Source organism: Ambystoma mexicanum, chromosome 3q, assembly GCF_040938575.1.
Source record: "Ambystoma mexicanum isolate Mex_15411 chromosome 3q, UKY_AmexF1_1, whole genome shotgun sequence".
Taxonomy (NCBI): Eukaryota; Metazoa; Chordata; class Amphibia; order Caudata; family Ambystomatidae; genus Ambystoma; species Ambystoma mexicanum.
In genome coordinates, this window is record NC_090926.1 from 238474123 (window position 1) to 238493065 (window position 18943).

The following is an 18943-nucleotide window of genomic DNA, read 5'->3' on the forward strand; positions in this document are numbered from 1 at the left end:
CGGTATGCAGGTTGGGAGGCCTAAAATCTTTCTCTAATATTTGCCTTCCGCAACCTGTAACCAATTTAAATCCATATTTAGGAGAGCTTCCGGGCCATAAATCATCATCGGAACTAGGACCTGTTGGTATAAGAGTTGTGCAGCCCAAATTGTGAAACCTGCCTGACTAATAGTACAGCGATATGCCAGCGAAGTTATTTGGGCTGCCCTAATCTTTCTGTTCTGTTTACATTGGAGATAGTCACCCAGAGTTTCTATGTCAATTCCCAAGTATCTATACTTTGGGGTATAGAGAATTTCCAAGTTCAGTATCTTCAGACTAGTACGTGCTACCTTTTTATTAGTGAATAGCATCACTTGAGTTTTCTGTAATTTTATTATTAGTCCGTTGCAGTTTGCTTATAGCCATAATGCTTCGGCCGATCTCTCCAGAATGCTAAATGGATGATTTAAAAGCACTAGGTCATCCGCATACGCAAGGACTGGACAGTGCTTATCGCCTATTTCGGGGGACAGTTGTGTACCTTTCTAATTGCTGCCGGTAAGTCATATGTAAACAGATTATATAAAGTAGGAGCCGTAACACAGCCCTGCTTTACTCCTCTGTTTTGAACGACTTCATCCGTCATATTACCTTGAAGATCAAGCTTAAGGGAAACTGTATTATTCTGATGAAAAAGCCTTAGATAGTATAAAAGGCCTTTTGGGCAACCAAGCAGCTCTAGTTGGACCATAAGATATCTCTGCAGACCAAGTCAAATGCTGCTTTGATATCCACAAAGAACGCATTAAGCGGGGGACTTCCCTTTTTGCTAGCCTCTGTACGCAAATAATCTAAAATAATTAAGTTATGCATCGTTGAGTAACCCCGCCGAAAACCACTTTGAAACCAGTTAAAGATCTGCTCCTTCTCTGCCCATTCATGTAGTTTTTCTAAGATTAGGCCTGCAAAAAAGCTTACCAGTGCAATCAAGCAGCGACAGCAACCTGTAGTTGCACAGGTCGTTCTTGTCGTCTTTCTTGTGAACAGGAATAAGAGCAGCAGTTTGACATGAGCGTGATATTCTCCCTTTGCGCAGAACTTTATCATAAAGGATCTTTAGTACTCCCGCCCAGAAACAGGGGTTACATTTCAATGCGATATCGGCCACACCATTAGGGCCAGGTGACCTTGATGATTTTAACCTACTCATTTTCTCGACTAAAGTTGCAACTTTTTGCTTTTTGGTCTCCCGCCTCCCTTATTGAGAAAGCGTTGGACACCCCTGCAACACCCCAATGCCAAAAATACCGAACATGGTGAGCGGGGGACACCCCTGAAACCCTTGCTCCACTTGTCAGTATGTTTTATAATCGATCTAATGGTACTGGCCGAATTCAGTCAAATGTACCATTCGATCAAATATAAACGAACAATTTGACAAATACCATTTAAGGCGACTGATCCTCTGCTTCAGTTCCGTGCCTGCGAGCATCTATTATTATTATTTACAAATCAGAAAGAAATCCAGAAGCAGTGTCAGTGGACTACTCAAGAAATGTAGTTGAGATTTGCTCCAGTGATTTTAAAATCCCGGGAACAAATGGAGCACCTTCCAGTTCAATGCAATAGGTGGGCGAGTGGTGACTGGGTTCAATACACACAGAAGCATCTTACCATAACAATACAATGAAATTTCAATATCCATCTTTCCATATTTAAATTCGCGTTACGGCCGATACTGAATGGAAATGTGCACAGTTGTCACTACGCATTTGTCCTGGCCATGGCAGCAGTTATTTTCCCGAAGTAAACCAATGGGGTACTTGACATAATGACCAAACCTCAATGGGTGCAAAAAAGCAAAGGGTAATTAATAGGTGCAACATGTGCATGAAAAGCCTTCTATGCAACCATAGTAGGAATGTAAGAAGGGGACACTTCTCTTGGAAAGGACTTTGATGCTACTTTCTGTGCATGGCATTACCTGTACTAAGCCCACATTGAAACAAAGACAGTGCTAGTTAAAATATCTTAATTATTAGAAAATACAGTAAGAACATGATAGTCGAGATAGTTCTCCTTTTGGGAGACTGCTTAAATGTGTGTTGCCTGTTCGGCTAACAAGGCTCAGGCTTCACTATGAGGTGCCACACTGAGCCGCACAGCAAGGAGACAAAAACATGCTTCTCCAAAACAGGAATCATAATGCAAAACGCTGCCATCTAATGCAACCTCACGGCATGTACACACGATCGCTATAAAAAAATGATGTTATCAGCTTTTTTGACATGGGAGGATTAGATGACAAGTCGCAGAAGACTGAAGTCTGCAAGCCAAGCAAGTTTTTTTAATTCTATAGGTGTGATTAGTTTAACAGGTTGAGTAGGATGGGTCGCTGCCAGAGATGCCAAGCCCATGATTACTCTAAATTATCCTCGTTACTCTAATGTGACCAAGCCCAACATTTCAAACAGATAAAAGGTGGAACCTTGAGCTCCATCAACAGAGGGGTTCAGTCTCCTTCACTCTATGCTCTGTTCCTGCACAACCTTGCTCTTTCTTTCAATTTCTGTCCCCCACTACGGAAGCCACCATGAGTATGAGGCAATCCTCACACAAAGGTGCAAGAGGGTTTAGTTCTTCCTCTGTTGGAGGAGGCTATGGCAGTGCAAGAGGAGGTGGTGGTAGTGTAAGGACGAGCTCAACCTCTGCCTCACACTATGTAGGGGCGGGCAGAAGCAGCATGAGTGTTGTTAACCTTGGTGGAATTAGGAAGAGTTTCATTCCAGCCAGTCTCCCTGGTCACGGAGGCTATGGAGTTGGCGCTGGAAGCGGCGCTGGAGGAGGTGGAGGCCATGGTGGTGGTGGTGCAGGCTTTGGTGGTGGTGCTGGAGGCTTTGGTGGTGGTGCTGGAGGCTTTGGTGGTGGTGGAGGCTTCGGTGGTGGCGGAGGAGGTTTCGGTGGTGGTGCAGGCCAGGGTTTCCCAGTATGTCCTCCTGGTGGAATTCAGCAGGTCACTATCAACCAAAGCCTCTTGACACCACTCAACCTTGAGATTGACTCCTCCATCTCAAAGTTGCGCACAGAGGAGCGCGAGCAGATCAAGACCCTGAACAACAAATTTGCCGCTTTCATTGACAAGGTAAGGGTCGCACTTTAAGATAATTCCATTGAAATGTTAACTATTGTATATAGCATTCTGTTGAAACCATGTTTAAATGCTCTCTCTCCATCCCTAAACAGAAATCTAAGCTAAGAAAGACATTTGTGATAATGCTACAATACAAGTTAATATCGGTGCCTGCAACTTTTTTGATGCTTTAATCTGGTTTGTGCTCCAGGCGGCATCAGAGTCATGCAACTGATGTAAAATCGCAATATACCCCATCTATTGTTTAAGGTCCGATTCCTGGAACAGCAGAACCAAGTGCTCGATACCAAATGGCGCTTCTTGCAGGAACAGGGTCAGAAAGGTGGGACCAAACAGAACAACCTTGCACCCTTGTTTGAGAAGTACCTCATGAACTTGAATAAGCATCTGAGTGGCTTACAAAGCAGCAAGACCCGCTTGGATGGCGAGCAGAAATCCATGCAAGAGATGGTTGAAGATTACAAGAAAAAGTATGTCCATCAGTCCTGCTTCCGTTTTCCTATGTCATGTCATGTTATGCTTTATTATACTGCACCAGTCCACATTGTTCTATTCTAACAGCGCTGAGACTTGTCCACAATGTGCTTCATTGTGTGCCCCCCCATTGATCTCCAAACCTTAGCCTTAGGAGAGAAAGGGTGAGTGGGGAACTGAGTTAAACAAACATGACATATTTCTGAAGGTAGAAGAGGAGATGGAAGCTAAGAATGAAGTGTGTGATAGTTTGCATGACTCTAGCGCCAGAGAAGAGTGATCAAAGTGTAGCGATGATCGGGGGCAAAGGGCTACTAGCACACACTGCTCTAAGAATAAGCCATTCACTCGTGAGGACAGTTTCTGGTACTTCACAGAAGCACTGAAAGTGCTCAGTAAGTGGGTGTCTGATGGGCTTGTGCTTCAGTGCTCCCTTGAAGTAAGGAGGCGTGGTTCCGTTCGGTGTTACACCATAAAAGCGCGGTAATGAGTACTCACAAGGTGCTACCCAGGCGCTTGTGGGCCCACAGTTATGCAGCTGTTTGCCATTTCCAATGCTTTGTCATATATGACCGAGTGAAAAGACGTGTGTATTGATTGCATCACTTTGAGATACACCTTTAAGCACTCAGTGTTGAAGGGCGCAGTTGCATGCCGATCCGTGGGCATGTTTTCCGTGCAGAACAGGTTGGTCACCTGGAACACGATTCCTAAAGGAGTGAAGAATGTGTATGGTGTTGACAGTGGAGACATGTCCACGTGACACGTAGAATGTACTCAATGAGCCACCTGAATTGCCAGCATTGATCCGGCACGTGTTCCCATGACCATTGAGTGTCCATGTCAAGGGTCCTCCGGGGACGAGTTCCGAGCACATTGCGTGGGCACTGCAAGTGTTGAAGGCTGGGCAACAATGGGCAGTCCTACAGGCAAACGCCCTCCACCCATGCAAGGGTTTATAGTTCTGAGGAGGTCGTTTCAACCAGGATAACATAGTACCTAACACTGTGCACAGAAGAGACTTTTACTGAAACAAAAAAAGAAGCCCAGGTCCGTATCCCTGCGGCATTTCCAAACGTACAGCGTGGAAAGAATGGCGTCCATGAAAATAGGTAATTCAGCGATACATTGTGGCGCGGGGCGATTTTTGTCGTGGTGCAAAAGGTGCGTCACTGCAAACTGTATGTACAGGGGGGTCACTCTATCTGCTGACACGAGCAGAGAGCCATCAGTTTGAGTTTGCATGTATACAACACACCGTTTATCTACATCATGGCCGCTCTTAGAGCCCCAGGCTTTCCTTGATTGCCACAACCGCCTGAATTTTTTCCAGCTGCGTTTCTTCTAGGCTTGAGTGCGCTGTGTGACAGCTACTATAGTATTGCACAGTCGCTCTGGCGCGATGGGGGCTTTGTGCTACGCCCCATTCCCCTATCACTGAACCTCTGTACACATCAGGATATGCTAATCAGAATCTCCCGTCTTCCGCCCGACAGATATGAAGATGAAGTCAACAAGCGTGCAGCTGCTGAGAATGAGTTTGTTACCCTCAAGAAGGTGAGTGATGAGTGCACCTGTGGAAGTCATTGCTACTGCCATGCATTCAGACTCGAAGACTAACGGCGCAGTGCCTAACAAAAGTAACAAGTCAGACTTACTCAAGGAAGCCCGCGCTAAGTGTGACATGTTATGTGAGATCCATTTTGTGTAGTATTGTGAGTATCCACGAGAGGAGGATTGATTTGTAACACTTTGTTTGTCTCTTAGGATGTGGATGCTCTCTACATGACCAAGGTGAAACTGGACTCAGATGTAGGTTCGCTGACGTCAGAGCTCGAATTCCTCCATACTATTTATGATATGGTAATCACCCTTCGACTTCCATATTGAAACATCCTGTACACATACATCATTTGAACATATACCACAGGGCTCTATTCTGTTGACGGTGATGGATGCCCAGGTTAATGGTCTCAATCTTAAGGTGAAGGCCTCTAATGAGGGTGAAGGTCACCCTGATGGCCAGGGCTCTACCACTACTAGAGCTTGGGCGGGGGCAAGAAAGGGTGGCCTCACTTTAGGTTCACATGACGCAGATTATCCATGTCCCCTTGACCAGTACCCGGTGTGCACACAACACAAGGATAGGCTTGGAATGGAGCCTTTATGGGACTTTGGACTCTGCACTCTGAGCTTGCTGATTGGCTAGAGAGCGGCACATTTTCCTGACCCGACATTAGACTGATCGAAGCTTTGGCAGCAGTAGTCCTGCTCAGAGCTCAGATTAACAGGAGTCTTCTTGCAGGTATTCCTGTTTCACGCATACACTGAGAGTAGTCTTGAATGTAGTGTTCCTGACCTGAGTTTAGACAGACAGGAGCCCTGGCTGCAGTAGCTCTGTTTTGAACTTAGATTGATAGGAGCCCTAGCTGAGGCTTTGCAGTTTTTTTCTTTTTTTTTTTAGCTTAAACTGAGAGTAGTCCGGGCTGCAGTGTTCCTGGTCTGAATTTAAATTGACAGGAGCAGTGAATCTCACACTGCTGGTATGAGCTTCCACCAACAGGTGTCAAGGTTCCAGTGCACCTTATCTGTGCTTAGTTTGGAAGGAACAGTGCAGTTCATATTTATGTCTAAACCCCAAGTGACATCACTGTGTGTACTGACAATCCTTTGATGAGTAATGGCTTTCACTTTCCTGTACTAGTGTTCCTTCAACAGCTTTCCTTAATCTAAGATATGTGCACTAATCGCTTGCACTAATTCCTGTCCTGATGTTACATTGACAAGAGAAGAAACTCTAGTACATTGTGATCTTGCATTGATAGGAGCCCCAATGATATCACAATACCTGTCCTTATATCCCACTGACAGGAGCCATGATTCTAGCATAATACCTTTCCCAGTGGTCGGCAACCCGCAGCTCTCCAGATGTTTTGTACTATGTGTCCAATGAGACCTCACGATTTATTGCACTGGCTAGGACTGATCGTCTCCTCAACTTCCACCAACAGAAGCCTCAGCTCTACATTCTTATACTGAGAATTCATTAGCACAAGCCCAGGCTGTAGTATTCAAATGCAGAGCTTCCATATATCGACAGAAGCACTTACTCTAGCATTCCCAAACAGGCTAGCACTCTGAGATGCCCTCCCCAGGGTTTCGGTTGGGCGTTTCAGTTCACAGGGCAATAGTCCAATATTCCTACACTGGCTTCCGGTCCGGGGTAAGATGTGTACCCATTCTTCTTGTAATACGTTCTCTCGACTGGAGTTCTAGTTTGGGAATCCAGCAGGTCATATTTAGTGGTGTGTGAAGACATGGTTTGAGTGAATGCGGCGATGTTTGCAGCCTGGAGATGGTTGTCACTAGAGAGGAAATGCGATGCCCTGGACATCTTGTGAGACTGTTCTCTTGCATCAGGATGATGCAGTCAGTTTAGGGGATCCAGCAAAGATGGTGCTCAGTGAAAGGTGATCTTGGCTGATTGGTGTCTAATGTTTCTTGCAGCAAATGTCCCATGCGCAAGGACAGACGACAGACACCCAAGTTATCCTGTCTATGGACAACAACAGACAACTGGACCTGGCCGGTCTCATGGCAGAAGTCAAGCAAACGTACGAAGAGATCGCTCAGAGGAGCAAACAGGAAGCCGAGAGCAACTTTGCAAACAAGGTATGGGACTTGGAATAAACAAGGTTTGAATGGATATTTCATTTAGGTGCATTCCCGCATGAAAACATGCACAACGCCTTGGGCTTCTGTACTGCACATGACCTGCACTCTTGACCTACCATTCAAGAGACAATCAGATTGCACATAGATGTGCACCGAGTGCTGTTCCATGAGCATTTGGATGAACACTTCACTTGTTTCGCCCACATCAGGTATACGTTCTACTGTCACTGTGCAAAAGCAGAAACTCCCCTGACTGCCTAAATCCCTGCCTCTCTACATGAGAACAGTGAATGCCACGCTGCCCAGTGTCATTACCATCTTGGAGCTGGGCACCTCATGGGCCGGGCCTTATTCTCCTTATGTTGCTTATCCTCATGGGTCAAACTCAATAGAGAGTTGTTGGGACATCTGATAATATTAGGATAGGAAGATTTGCACACTCAAAAATGGTCCAGTTAAAGAGTTTGTGCTTCCTTACGTTGCAGTCTCAACCTCCATAACATGCAGCTTAGAGAGTTCAGGAGTCATTGCGATATAGTCTCAAACTCCATAACATGCAGCTTAGAGAGTTCAGGTGTCTTTGCGATATAGTCTCAAACTCCATAACATGCAGCTAAGAGAGTTCAGGCGTCTTTGCGATATAGTCTCAAACTCCATAACATGCAGCTTAGAGAGTTCAGGCGTCTTTGCGATATAGTCTCACACTTCAGAATATGCAGGTTAAACAGTTCAGGCGTCTTTGCGATATACTCTCAACCTCCATAACATGCAGCTTAAACAGTTCAGGCGTCTTTGCGATATAGTCTCAAACTCCATAACATGCAGGTTACAGAGGTCAGGCGTCATTGCGATATAGTCTCAAACTCCATAACATGCAGCTTAGAGAGTTCAGGCGTCTTTGCGATATAGTCTCAAACTCCATAACATGCAGCTTAGAGAGTTCAGCCGTCTTTGCGATATAGTCTCAAACTCCATAACATGCAGGTTAAAGAGGTCAGGCGTCCTTGCAATATAGTCTCACACGTCAGAGTATCCAGGTTAAAGAGTTCAGACGTCCTTACAATATAGTCTCACACTTCAGAGTATCCAGGTTCAAGAGTTCTTATTTCCTTACTTTCGAATCTCGCACTGAATCACATAATGGTCTTATTGTTCAGGTATCCTTACCTTTTTGATTTTTTATTGTTTATTTAGTTTCTTACAAAACCTTTTACAACACTGACATTCTGGTCACTTCATGAAAAAGAAAAGTCCTTTTACATTATATTAATTCAGCTTACTCCCCAGGCCGAGTATAATGTCACTGTCGATCTTGACCACCCCGCTAGCGACAGCCCCTCTCCAGCGTTATTATCCCCCTTTGACCAATGATGTTAAGGAGCCCATATCTCGTTACAGGACCCCCAATCCTTTACTACGGTGTCGCGATAGCGTCAGAGCCGGGCTGCTCCGACGGCTTTAGGCATTCATTAAAAAAGTCAATTAAGGCAATTGATAAACTCACACATTCAGTTTCCACCATTCGTCTGCTGATAGAGATTCTGCCTCCCTGATGAATTTTGGATCTCATTTCTGATAAAGCCTCACATAACATCCCAGGTGCAGCAGGGTTTCATGAGACCCTATCTGTTTACAGAACCGGCAAGTTGAAGGGGCAAGACCATCTTTGTATCTGATCGCTAACATTTCTCTTGTCGGTAATAAATGAAGTCTCAGTTCCATTCACTGTGATCTGTATTTAGTGTCAGGGAATTTATTCAGGTACGGCTGGGGCTGTCCAAGGGATTTTGTCTCATTGTCCAGCTGCGTGTGGAGCTTGTATGCGCTTGCTTCCTCCACAGCTCGAATCCTGTCTGATTCCCATCGTTTTTTCCACGTTTTATCTGTATTTGACATCAGTTATTCAGGCGAGGAATCCACTGCCAGTAAAAGCTTTCAACATCTCTGTTCCCAGTTTTGGCCCATGAGGTTCTCATATGTTTGTCAATTCTTTGTGTAGTAGTTCAAAGCATTTAGTCTTATTCAAGTCTATGTATTTTCTAAAGAGACAGAGAGATTTCCAGTCCACCGAGACCTCCAGCGAGATTAGGCCCTGCTCACGTCTCAATATCTGCATTGGCGTTGATTTAGGTACGCCCATTACCCGCTTCCAAAATTCGCCCTGCATAAACGACCAAAATTGGCCTTGTGTGGCCTCTGTTGACTCTGAGCCATAAGTTAGTATTGGAATTAGTTCGGCTTTACAGAAATCCATCACTGGTTGCATGGGAAAGGCGCCTGATTGGACATTGCTTCTGCTTTCCCTATGAGGCTAGCCGTGTAGCCATTCTCGACAAGATTTGCCGAGAACAGCAGGCCCAGATATTTGAAAGAGGTGACTATCTCCAGTGCCTCCCCATCAATTCGCCAAATAAATTGTTTTTTCCCCTTGGAGGAGTACTGAAGTTGCATCCCCTTCGTTTTTTCCTGGTTGATGGTAAGTTTGTTTGTTTCGGTTTATACCTCTAGATGATTAAATTGTCTCAGAAGGCCTATTGGGGTCCTGTCCACCAGGACCAAATCATCTGCATAGAATAGGTGTCTCAGCTCTGTTCCTCCAGCCTTTGGGCAAACATTTTTGCATCCTTTCATGCAGTCGTGTAGGTCACAGAAATACAAATTATAGATGTAAGGAGCCAACGGGCAGCCTTGTTTGACTTCACGCTCCGTTCGGATTTTAGTCGACATCAGCCCCTCCCCATTACATTTTATTCTAAAGGCTGTATCTGAATGTAGAGCTTTAATGTGTGCCATTAAATCCGGAGGACATTAGATTCTTCCATGGCTAATGCTGTCAAACGCTTTGGAGAAGTCAATGAATGCCAAGAAGCATTTCTGTTTTGATTTGATCATTTTGGTTTTTAGCACGCAAAGCAAGAACATTGAGCTCGATGTTCCGGCTCCTTCAGTAAAGCCGAATTGGAAGAGGTCTTGGTGGCTTGAGTCCATGGCCCAACTTTTCAATCTTTGTAGCAGAAGTGTAGCATACAGCTTCCCCAGTACATCTAAGAGCGCTATGGGCCAGTAATTCTCTGGGTTGGCACGATCTCCTGTTTTGAGAATAGGTTCCACAATCACCTCTTTCATGACTCTGGGATAGATCTTGTTTCGAGCACTACATTTAGAATCACATCCAAGGCGGCTGCCCATTCAGTCAGGTTCTCCTTTAGCATCATGTTAGTTAACCCATCTGAGCCAGGTGCTCGAGAAGCTTAGTGCTTATTATGAAGGAAATTAAATCCTCTTGGCTGTATGATAGGTTACAAGGCGTGGCTCTGGTTCATCTCTTGGGCACATGTAAAGATTCATATAAAGTCTATCCAGTCTTTCTCTCATACTCCGTTGACCAGCGGCTGGGGTTGTTTACCAGTAGCCGAGTTTATAATTGCCTATGACTCTCATGAGTTGTTTTTCCTCAACATGGTTTCTAACATCAACTGTGCGTTTTTTATCAGGATTTCCAATTTCTTGGATTTTACCCAGTTCTTGTAGGTGTTCTTTAATGTAATAATTTTGTATGCATTTTCGTCCGCATCCATCTTTAGTGCTATTTTCACGTCTCTTGTTAGCATTTGTTTTTTCCTGGCAATTTCCAGGTGAAAGGCGTGTTTGTGAGCTGTTTGGGTGTGCTGCATGAAAGGTTTTGCCTTGTGGTGCGTCATCAGCAGCCCTCACTTGTACTCCTGTTGTAGGTTGGCTTTTTAAAGTTTGTGTCAATGTTATGACATCTTGCTTATCCATCCCTAGCCTGGTCCCTCCATTGTCCACCCTCAGATTCGGGTTGTAAATATCGTTCAATGTTGAGTTAAGTTCATGCCAATTGAACCTTAGAATGTTATGGCCGCTCTTCTCCGTATAAAGTACTTCTAGTAGGACGATCGAGTTCCAACATGCCAGGTAGGTTTGGGTACTTTATCCTTTTCCAGTGCACCCTTCAGCACGTGGAAATGGCAGGATTTCATCAATTGAGCCCAGGCCTTCCATCTCTTAGCTTTCTTGGGACCCAGTATTTGTCGACTTGGTACCTCCCATTTGTTGACCGGTCCTGCAGACCAGATTAAAGTTGCTGCACACAATGATCACACTGTTTGGTCTGCTATCTGCTTCTTCTATGAGTTTTGCCACTTCTTGCAGGATTTGTGCTACAGTCCTTGGTTTCGGATTCCAATAGGTGTTAATGAAAGTGAGGTACTTTCTTCATTACGTTGTGTGCTCCCCTTGGTGGATCTTAGTCTCAATCTAGTTGACTGCAGGAATGGTCGGCAGTTTATTGGAGAAATTGGCTCATACTGGGTCCCTGATTTCACCAGAGTTAGGTGTCCTGCAGCTGGTCTGCCTCACTTTGCAATCTCACACTCCAAAACGTTAGTGGGAAAGAGTTCTTGTGTCCTTACCTTGCAGCGACACACCCCAGAATAGGCTGGGTAACTATCTCAGGTCCTTTATTTTACATTCCCAGACTATAGAACGTGTTTCCTATGTTAACGCTCTTTTGAGTCCTTACTTTGCATTCTCGGAAATAACATTGCAGCCTTACACTGCAGAAATGAGTGGGTAAAGAGTTCACGTGTCCTTGCTTCATGCTACGCGGGTTTAATTGTCATGTAGTTTCAGGGAAACCGTTAAATGCTGTTACAGAAAATGTACACTAGTTGCACATGACAGTTATATTGCCACACTCCATATTAACTTGTACTTAGCGACAGCTACACATGCATTCATTGTGACCAAAGCAAAGCCAACCTAACTTCACAGCACGCGCCACCTGGACTTCCTTCCGCCAGCAGGCCAAACGAAGATATAGTGCCCTCATCGTCACTGCAAAAGCTGGAGCAAGTAGCATAGGCGCAGGAAGGATGGCCTGCACATCACACACAGCTGCCTAGCCTCCCGGTACCAGCAGAAAGAAAGCAGTCTTCACGTCAAAAGAGATCATTGGGGTGGGAAAAAGCTTCGGCAAAGCTTGAAAAAAACAAGTGGGATGCTTTTGTTGAAAAAAGGGGACGAATGGTAGGTCTTACTAATGGGTTGCATTGCACTTCATACTCAACCTGTGTTGTCAAAAGACCTCAGAGGAATGTAGATAAAAGGAGGAGTCTAGGATTGTTTCAATTGAAACTCATTGAGGAGAACCTCCACAAGCACCGAGCAACAGCAGATCCTCATCTCTGCTGATCAAGGATTTGGCATGTTCTGGTGCAGGCGGTCCTTACAATGGTCTCTTCATACTGTACTTTGACATGTACCGGGGACATTGAGTGCCTACTGAACTCCTGGCATGCTGCCTCTATCTAACCTTTTCCTGTTTCTGACTCTCCAGTACCAGCAGCTGCAAGCTGTGGCTGGCCAACATGGCGACCATCTGAGAAACACGAAGAGTGAGATCTCCGAAATGAACCGACAAATGCAGAAGCTGAAGGCAGATATTGAGGCAGTGAAGAAACAGGTAGGACACGAAATTGCCAACAGGTGCATCTTTCACTTCTGACCACTGGAGACCACAATAAACAAACAGAACGGTGGGTTTTGGCGGGTGATCCTGGGGGCCTGCATTGTGAGGGTGTGCTTCAGAGAGATGGAGCCGCATGTGAGAAACGCTTAGCAACATTTCACATACATCTTTTGCGTTCACAAGATATTATCCTCCCACCCCATGTGTACAGGCAGCTCCCTTCTCTTTCATGGGCATGTCTCACTTTTGTAATATGACTATTGTAAATGTATGCTTTCAGAATTACAGCACTCACCTGAAGTCTGGCACATACTGATAATTCAGATGCTCAGAAATGTGTTCGATGATATTAACCATTTTATACAATATGCATGTTATTGACAACCACAAAAAAGTAGCCCAAGAGCTCAGTCCACCAGTCCTCTAGACCAGGACTTTCCTAATCCGATCCTCGAGAGTTTAAACCACACCAGTTTTTCATGAAAACCACTGACTGTACTAATTCATTTAGAATCACTAGAGCAGAGTGTATTTTGTGTGGTTATCCTGCAATCCTGTTGGCTCTTGGGGACTGGATTTAGCTGCCCGGATCTAGAAACAATAATCTTTCTTAGCTACACGAAAATGTTGTTCACACTGCAATACTGTAATTCAGGAATCCTCCAGAACACTGACCGCTACTGAACAGGTTTCCGTTTTGCTCTTTGTAGATTACCAGTGTGCAGGCACACATTGCAGAGGCCGAAGAACGGGGAGAGCTTGCACTGAAAGATGGCAAGAAAAAATTGGCTGACCTCGAGGCAGCCCTTCAGAAGGCCAAGGAGGAAATGGCCCGCCAACTGAAAGAGTACCAGGATTTGATGGGTGTCAAGACAGCTCTGGATATTGAAATTGCCACCTATAGGTGTCTGTTGGAGGGTGAAGAGAGCAGGTGAGTGCAGGGCCCGCCAACACCCTCTGCATATTATTGTACCCAGTAATAAGCAGGTGGATGCCTTCTACCGAGATCAACGTTTGGACATAGCGCTCATTTTTCTTTCTGCTTCTGAAAACGCTCATCTCAGCAAGACATTCCAGTGAGAACAATGGCAGATATGATATGACACGGAATTACAGATGTGCAGTCAGTGCTTTAAGTGGGGTAAGAAATTGAGGGGGGGACTCATTTGAGGGCGTGGCTTCCGTGGTGGGCGTGGCCTGAAAGTGCGCAAACCATGGTAAGGTGCTCAAACAAATATATACATGTATGTAAGCTTTTATATATTTGTGTGAGCACCTTTCAATGGTGTATGTACTTTTGAAGCCATCTTCTATAAACATAGAAATGTTACATTTTTCTATGTTTATAAAAAGTGTCTTGATACGTACACAATTCAAGCCATCTTTATAATGCTTTGAGGGCGGACAAAACCTGAGGTGTCTTTGTCCGTCGGGACAGTTTTATAAAAGATGGCGTGAATTGTGTAATTTTCAGCCCATATTTTATAAACACAAAAATAAAATATGGATTGATAAGTACACAATACAAGCCATCTTTTATAAAGCAAGGCCAACGGAAAAAGACGCCCCGGGCTCAGTGATCTGTGCTCTGCTCTGCAGAGCAGATAGATTATAGAGCGGAGGGGTCTTTGACCCTCTGCGAACCCGGGGGCTCCATGATCTAATCTGCAGAGTAGATCACAGAGCTCCCAGGTAAGCTGAGGGTCATTGACCTGGAAAGGGGAAACAGAGGGACCATAACTTCCTCTTGTGACCCCTCCTAAGAGGGGGCACAAGAAGAAGTTACAGTGACTGACAGACGTGCCAGCCAGCGCCTTGCCGAAATTGCATCTTCCAGTTTCAGCAATGCTGTGGCTGGCTGGCACTTCTGTCAGTCACACAGCTGGCTGACTTTAAAATGGTGGGCGCATCTCCCGTCACGGCTATGGCTGTGGTGGGATACTGTGTCCTGCCATGGCTTTGAGGGACTGCGGGCCCCAGCAGGGCCCCGACTCAACCCCACTGTTTAGAGACTGCCGGGCCCAGCTGGCCCTGGCCCACTTAAAGCACTGTGTGCAGTGCCTCTCATCAAGATAGGAGTTTCCGACTATCAGCCATCCTTCTCCTCCCTCCACCGGTGCGTGAAAGCCATTTGCACCCCGAGGGTTGCTGTGATGTAACATGCTCCTACACCCCTGGGGCTCAACATGGCAGCAGGGAAAAGGCAGTGTTCAATCTCACATGGCCGCAAAAAGTAAATGCTTATGAAAAAGGAGCTTTACCAAGTCTTGGTGAACTAAACTCAGCTGTCCCACTGCTCCATGCCCTGCATGCCGCAAGCGAGTCCCATACTAGGCTCCACCTTATACTGAAAGTTCACAAGAATGAGAATACCAGGCCAATGGGAGCAGTACACATGCGAAAACTAGGTTAAGAGAGATAGCAATGGCAATGTGCAATGTTCAACCACCATTCAAGCTATAGTAAAACTTCAAACTTTACAGGGCATTGGATTTTTTTTTAAATTGGAAGTTCCTTTGGGTATGCAGGTGTTGTTTGTGTTAGCGAGATCCTACTGCAGATGGTATAAATCATATTGATAAGGCTTGTGTGTGTCCAACTCTAAAAATAACAATTTAGTGGAAATGATTGTATCAATTCCTGTCTTGCATGAACTTTCAAACCCCCATGGATTACAGCTGAAGTGAAGGAACCTAGTCCAAGTGTGAGCAAGCCACGCCCACGTCCATGGACACTGGTCCCACCTGCCCCAAGAGAAATGGAGTGCAAGAGCTGCTCCAGTGGAAAGCCAGCGCGTGCCTTCACGTTTACTATTGACAGAAATTACTGCTCTTAATCCCGAGGGAAAGGAAGGGGAAGAATGCCCACAGCCAGGTGTCCAGTCTGCAGCTTTTTGCAAGTCATGTTTGGCACAGTGTTAGCAGAATGATACCAGCTTCTGTTTATCATGGCCTGTGTGTCCATGAATATGTATGCCCTGTACTGAACTAATGGAGTAGGTCTGATGGACAAACAATGCACCTGTTTGCCTGCTTGGTGATGCTTCTGCTTACATCTGAAAGGACACGTGCCCAGCCCATTTTCCACAATCTCTTTCTTTCTTTTTCAGGATGTCTGGTGAGACCCAAAGTAGGGTCAGCATCTGTAAGTACCCGTACCCTGGCTCTTTCATGTCTTCACTGGGAAGGGGGTGGCCTTGTTACTAGATAAATACCGGTCAGAGCTCTTTACAAAAGCCTCAACAACCTCATACATGTTCTTCACGTGGTGGAAGGTGCCTTGTCCCAGCTAATTGATGAAACGGGCATGAGGGATTGCATTCATTGGATCGCAGGAAGATTCATAACTGTGATCCATGTGCTGCGTCTTGTACATCCTATGGTCTACAGGGGCTAAGCCATACCTGTACATACAAAGATCATGCTAAACTACTCTCCGAGGTCCTGGTCAGGGCCTCTTCTGAAACTAGTTATGGTCTTCGCTCAGAGCACAGTAATTTCAGACTCAAGCTGCAAGCCATCATTTCTGTGTCAGCAAGGTTTCATTATATCCTATTGCTTGCTTGCAAGCACCTGTAGAGGTTAGCTCAGACATTTACGTATACCAGGAAAGTCCTTAACTCAATGTGTTTTCCCGGGATGGAAGTCCATTTTTGAATGAATCTCTTGTTGTGTGTTTATTGCAGCTGTGGTCAGTGGGAGTCACAGCTCCAGTGGAGGAGGAAGTGGTGGTGGTGGATATGCCTCTGGAGGAGGCAGTGGCGGACATGGCTCCGGAGAAGGAGGAGGCAGTGGTGGCCATAGGTCCGGAGGAGGAGGTTTCGGAGGACACAGCTCTGGAGGAGGTGGCGGAGGACAGAGCTCCGGAGGAGGAAGCCGATATAGCTCTGGAGGTGGAGGATATAGCTCTGGAGGAGGCACCAACCGTAGCTCAGTGGCTGTGGCCTCAACGACTTCAAGCTCTACGAAGAAATCCTATTAAGCCAGAGATTGAAAAACAAAGTAACCAGATTCTGCCTAAATGAAGAGCTTTCTTGCCTGCTGCCAGCAGCACTGACCATTTAAATTATCCATCGCAAAACATTTATTTCCATCTCTCTGTCTCATCAATACACTGTACCTGCAGATTTCTAGATTATTGGTATCTGCGTCACATCAAGGTTAGACTTTGCATTATTCAAGATCGCAAGTGACTATTAAATCCTAATAATGGGCAAGGTCACGCCTAGAGGGGCACGATGGGAGAGGAGATCTATGTTGATAGACTGCTACCTGCTATTGGGATAGAGGAGAGGAGAGCTGGCAGTGGGCGGTCCCTTCCATCGCAGCACTACTCCTGCTGTAATCCCCTTGGCTGCTGCAGTCTTAGGCTTCATGCTGCGCAAGTAATTGGTGCTGTGCTGCTTCCCCCTGGGTATCCTTGCATTCTTCCCACCAGGGAATCTTAAGTTTGAATGGAATGCTTTCCTCAAAGAATGCCAGCGTAACGTGCGTCAAAGGCCCCACCATAGACCCGTGTTGGCTGCTTCATTATTGGGGCGTACAGTAGGCTGGCATCTGTAATGGAAAAGTGCCGGATACCGAGGTTGAATTGCTTTCTCTTTTCCGGGGTTGGGGGAGTGTTTTACATCTTGACTTCTGTCCTTCTTGGTGTCAAGTCAAGGTTTTCTCTTCCATGCAATATGAATTCACAGGACTGAGGAAATCAGCAACTGCCATACGGCCTGAAAAAGACACCGCACGAAATAATTTACCACCACAAGGAAAACGTGGCCAAACGTTCCTAACTTTGTAGATGTCCCAACTGTGCGACTGTCGTTGTCTGAGCGTGTTCGAATGCCAGGCTTCCTGGTGCTCTGTTATGTACATAGAACCCTGTTCGTATTGCTGGTAGTGGGTGCTCAGGGCTCACGCCCTAGTCTCTCTTGTGTCTCTCAATAAACAGCATGTCAAATTCATATTCAATTGTTGGACTTGGTGTTTCATTTTTTTTAGCGTCGCTCCAAAGCAATGGAAAAAAACGTACTTGCTCCAAAACTGTGAAAGAACTGTACAGGACTTTTCACTTCTAAACAAAAACCAAAGTCCTAATATGAGATGTAGCAATTCCCCTGCATTTAGGAGTGCTGTAACATCTCAATTGCTCCCACATCATTCATCATCAACCCACACATACACATATGACAATGTGCACCCTAATATATAAGGGTTCTACTTCTCTCTCGGAGAAACAGTTGTATTTGACATGCTGCACTTACAGTAATAGCAGAAGAGAACCCCTCACTTCTGGCATTCCATCCCAGGTAGATAGAGAATGAAGACTCCACAGATGGGGAAGAAAGGAGTATGGGGAATAGTGAAGCGGATCTTGGATCTCACACACGAGCCGGGGGCAAACTGAAGCTATGCACTCTGTGGCCAGACCCTGCTGTCCACTAGGAACCTAGATGGCTTTACCCCCTGACTCGATGTTCCAAGCTTTGTACCGACCAGCTCTCTTGTGGGAAATCACACCTTCCTTCCAGACATTACGTTCCAATCAATGGTGCAGGCCCTGTTCTTCCTCAATTGGACGGTGGCAATGTCCTGCACAGCATTCTACCCATTTCCACTCTGGCACCCAAGAGAAACAACCTCCACACTGCAGCTTGCTTCTTCAAAGAACTCCTCAAATCTGACCATATGTTTCAACTACAGCAGTTGCCCCTTTCACTTTCAAGACCAGCTGCATCATTTGCAAAGCTGGCAGCATCTTGCACACTCTCTCCTACCTGACCAACAAGGCCACCATCTTTGGTTGCCAACTCTCCACAGGAAGCTAGGACCTTTTCAGATCACAGCAGCAGAAATGCAAAAAAACAAATCCTAGGAAACATTGATCTTCACCCCCAGGCTGTGGAGCCTCATACCTGTGAACATTGGATATGCACTCACTCACATGCAGTTCAGAAAGGGGTTCAAGGCCTTCCTCTTCAAGATGCACCATCTTCACGCACTGTTTCTATGATACATCAACATCCGAGACACCAGTGTTCCAGGGATGAATATCGGGTTCTAAACCATCAATCAGCCCCACATCTCTAGTACACCAGAAGGGATCCGAAAAGATTGTGAACACAAGCAAATTATAAACATCCTTGTCCAATTTTGGTACTGTCGAGGTTTTATAA

The 18943-nt window shown here is 45.6% G+C and overlaps 1 protein-coding gene across 1 annotated transcript; it reads left to right on the forward strand.

Annotated features, from left to right (window-relative positions):
- The first annotated feature begins 2476 nt into the window (after positions 1 to 2476).
- LOC138582372 (keratin, type II cytoskeletal 1-like) lies at positions 2477 to 17731 on the forward strand. Its single transcript, XM_069653636.1, has 9 exons — positions 2477 to 3125; positions 3384 to 3604; positions 5105 to 5165; positions 5376 to 5471; positions 7116 to 7280; positions 12643 to 12768; positions 13485 to 13705; positions 15884 to 15918; positions 16460 to 17731. The coding sequence occupies exons 1-9, from the start codon at positions 2577 to 2579 to the stop codon at positions 16753 to 16755; spliced, it is 1770 nt and encodes a 589-aa protein (XP_069509737.1). The 5' UTR covers positions 2477 to 2576; the 3' UTR covers positions 16756 to 17731.
- The last annotated feature ends 1212 nt before the right edge of the window (positions 17732 to 18943 follow it).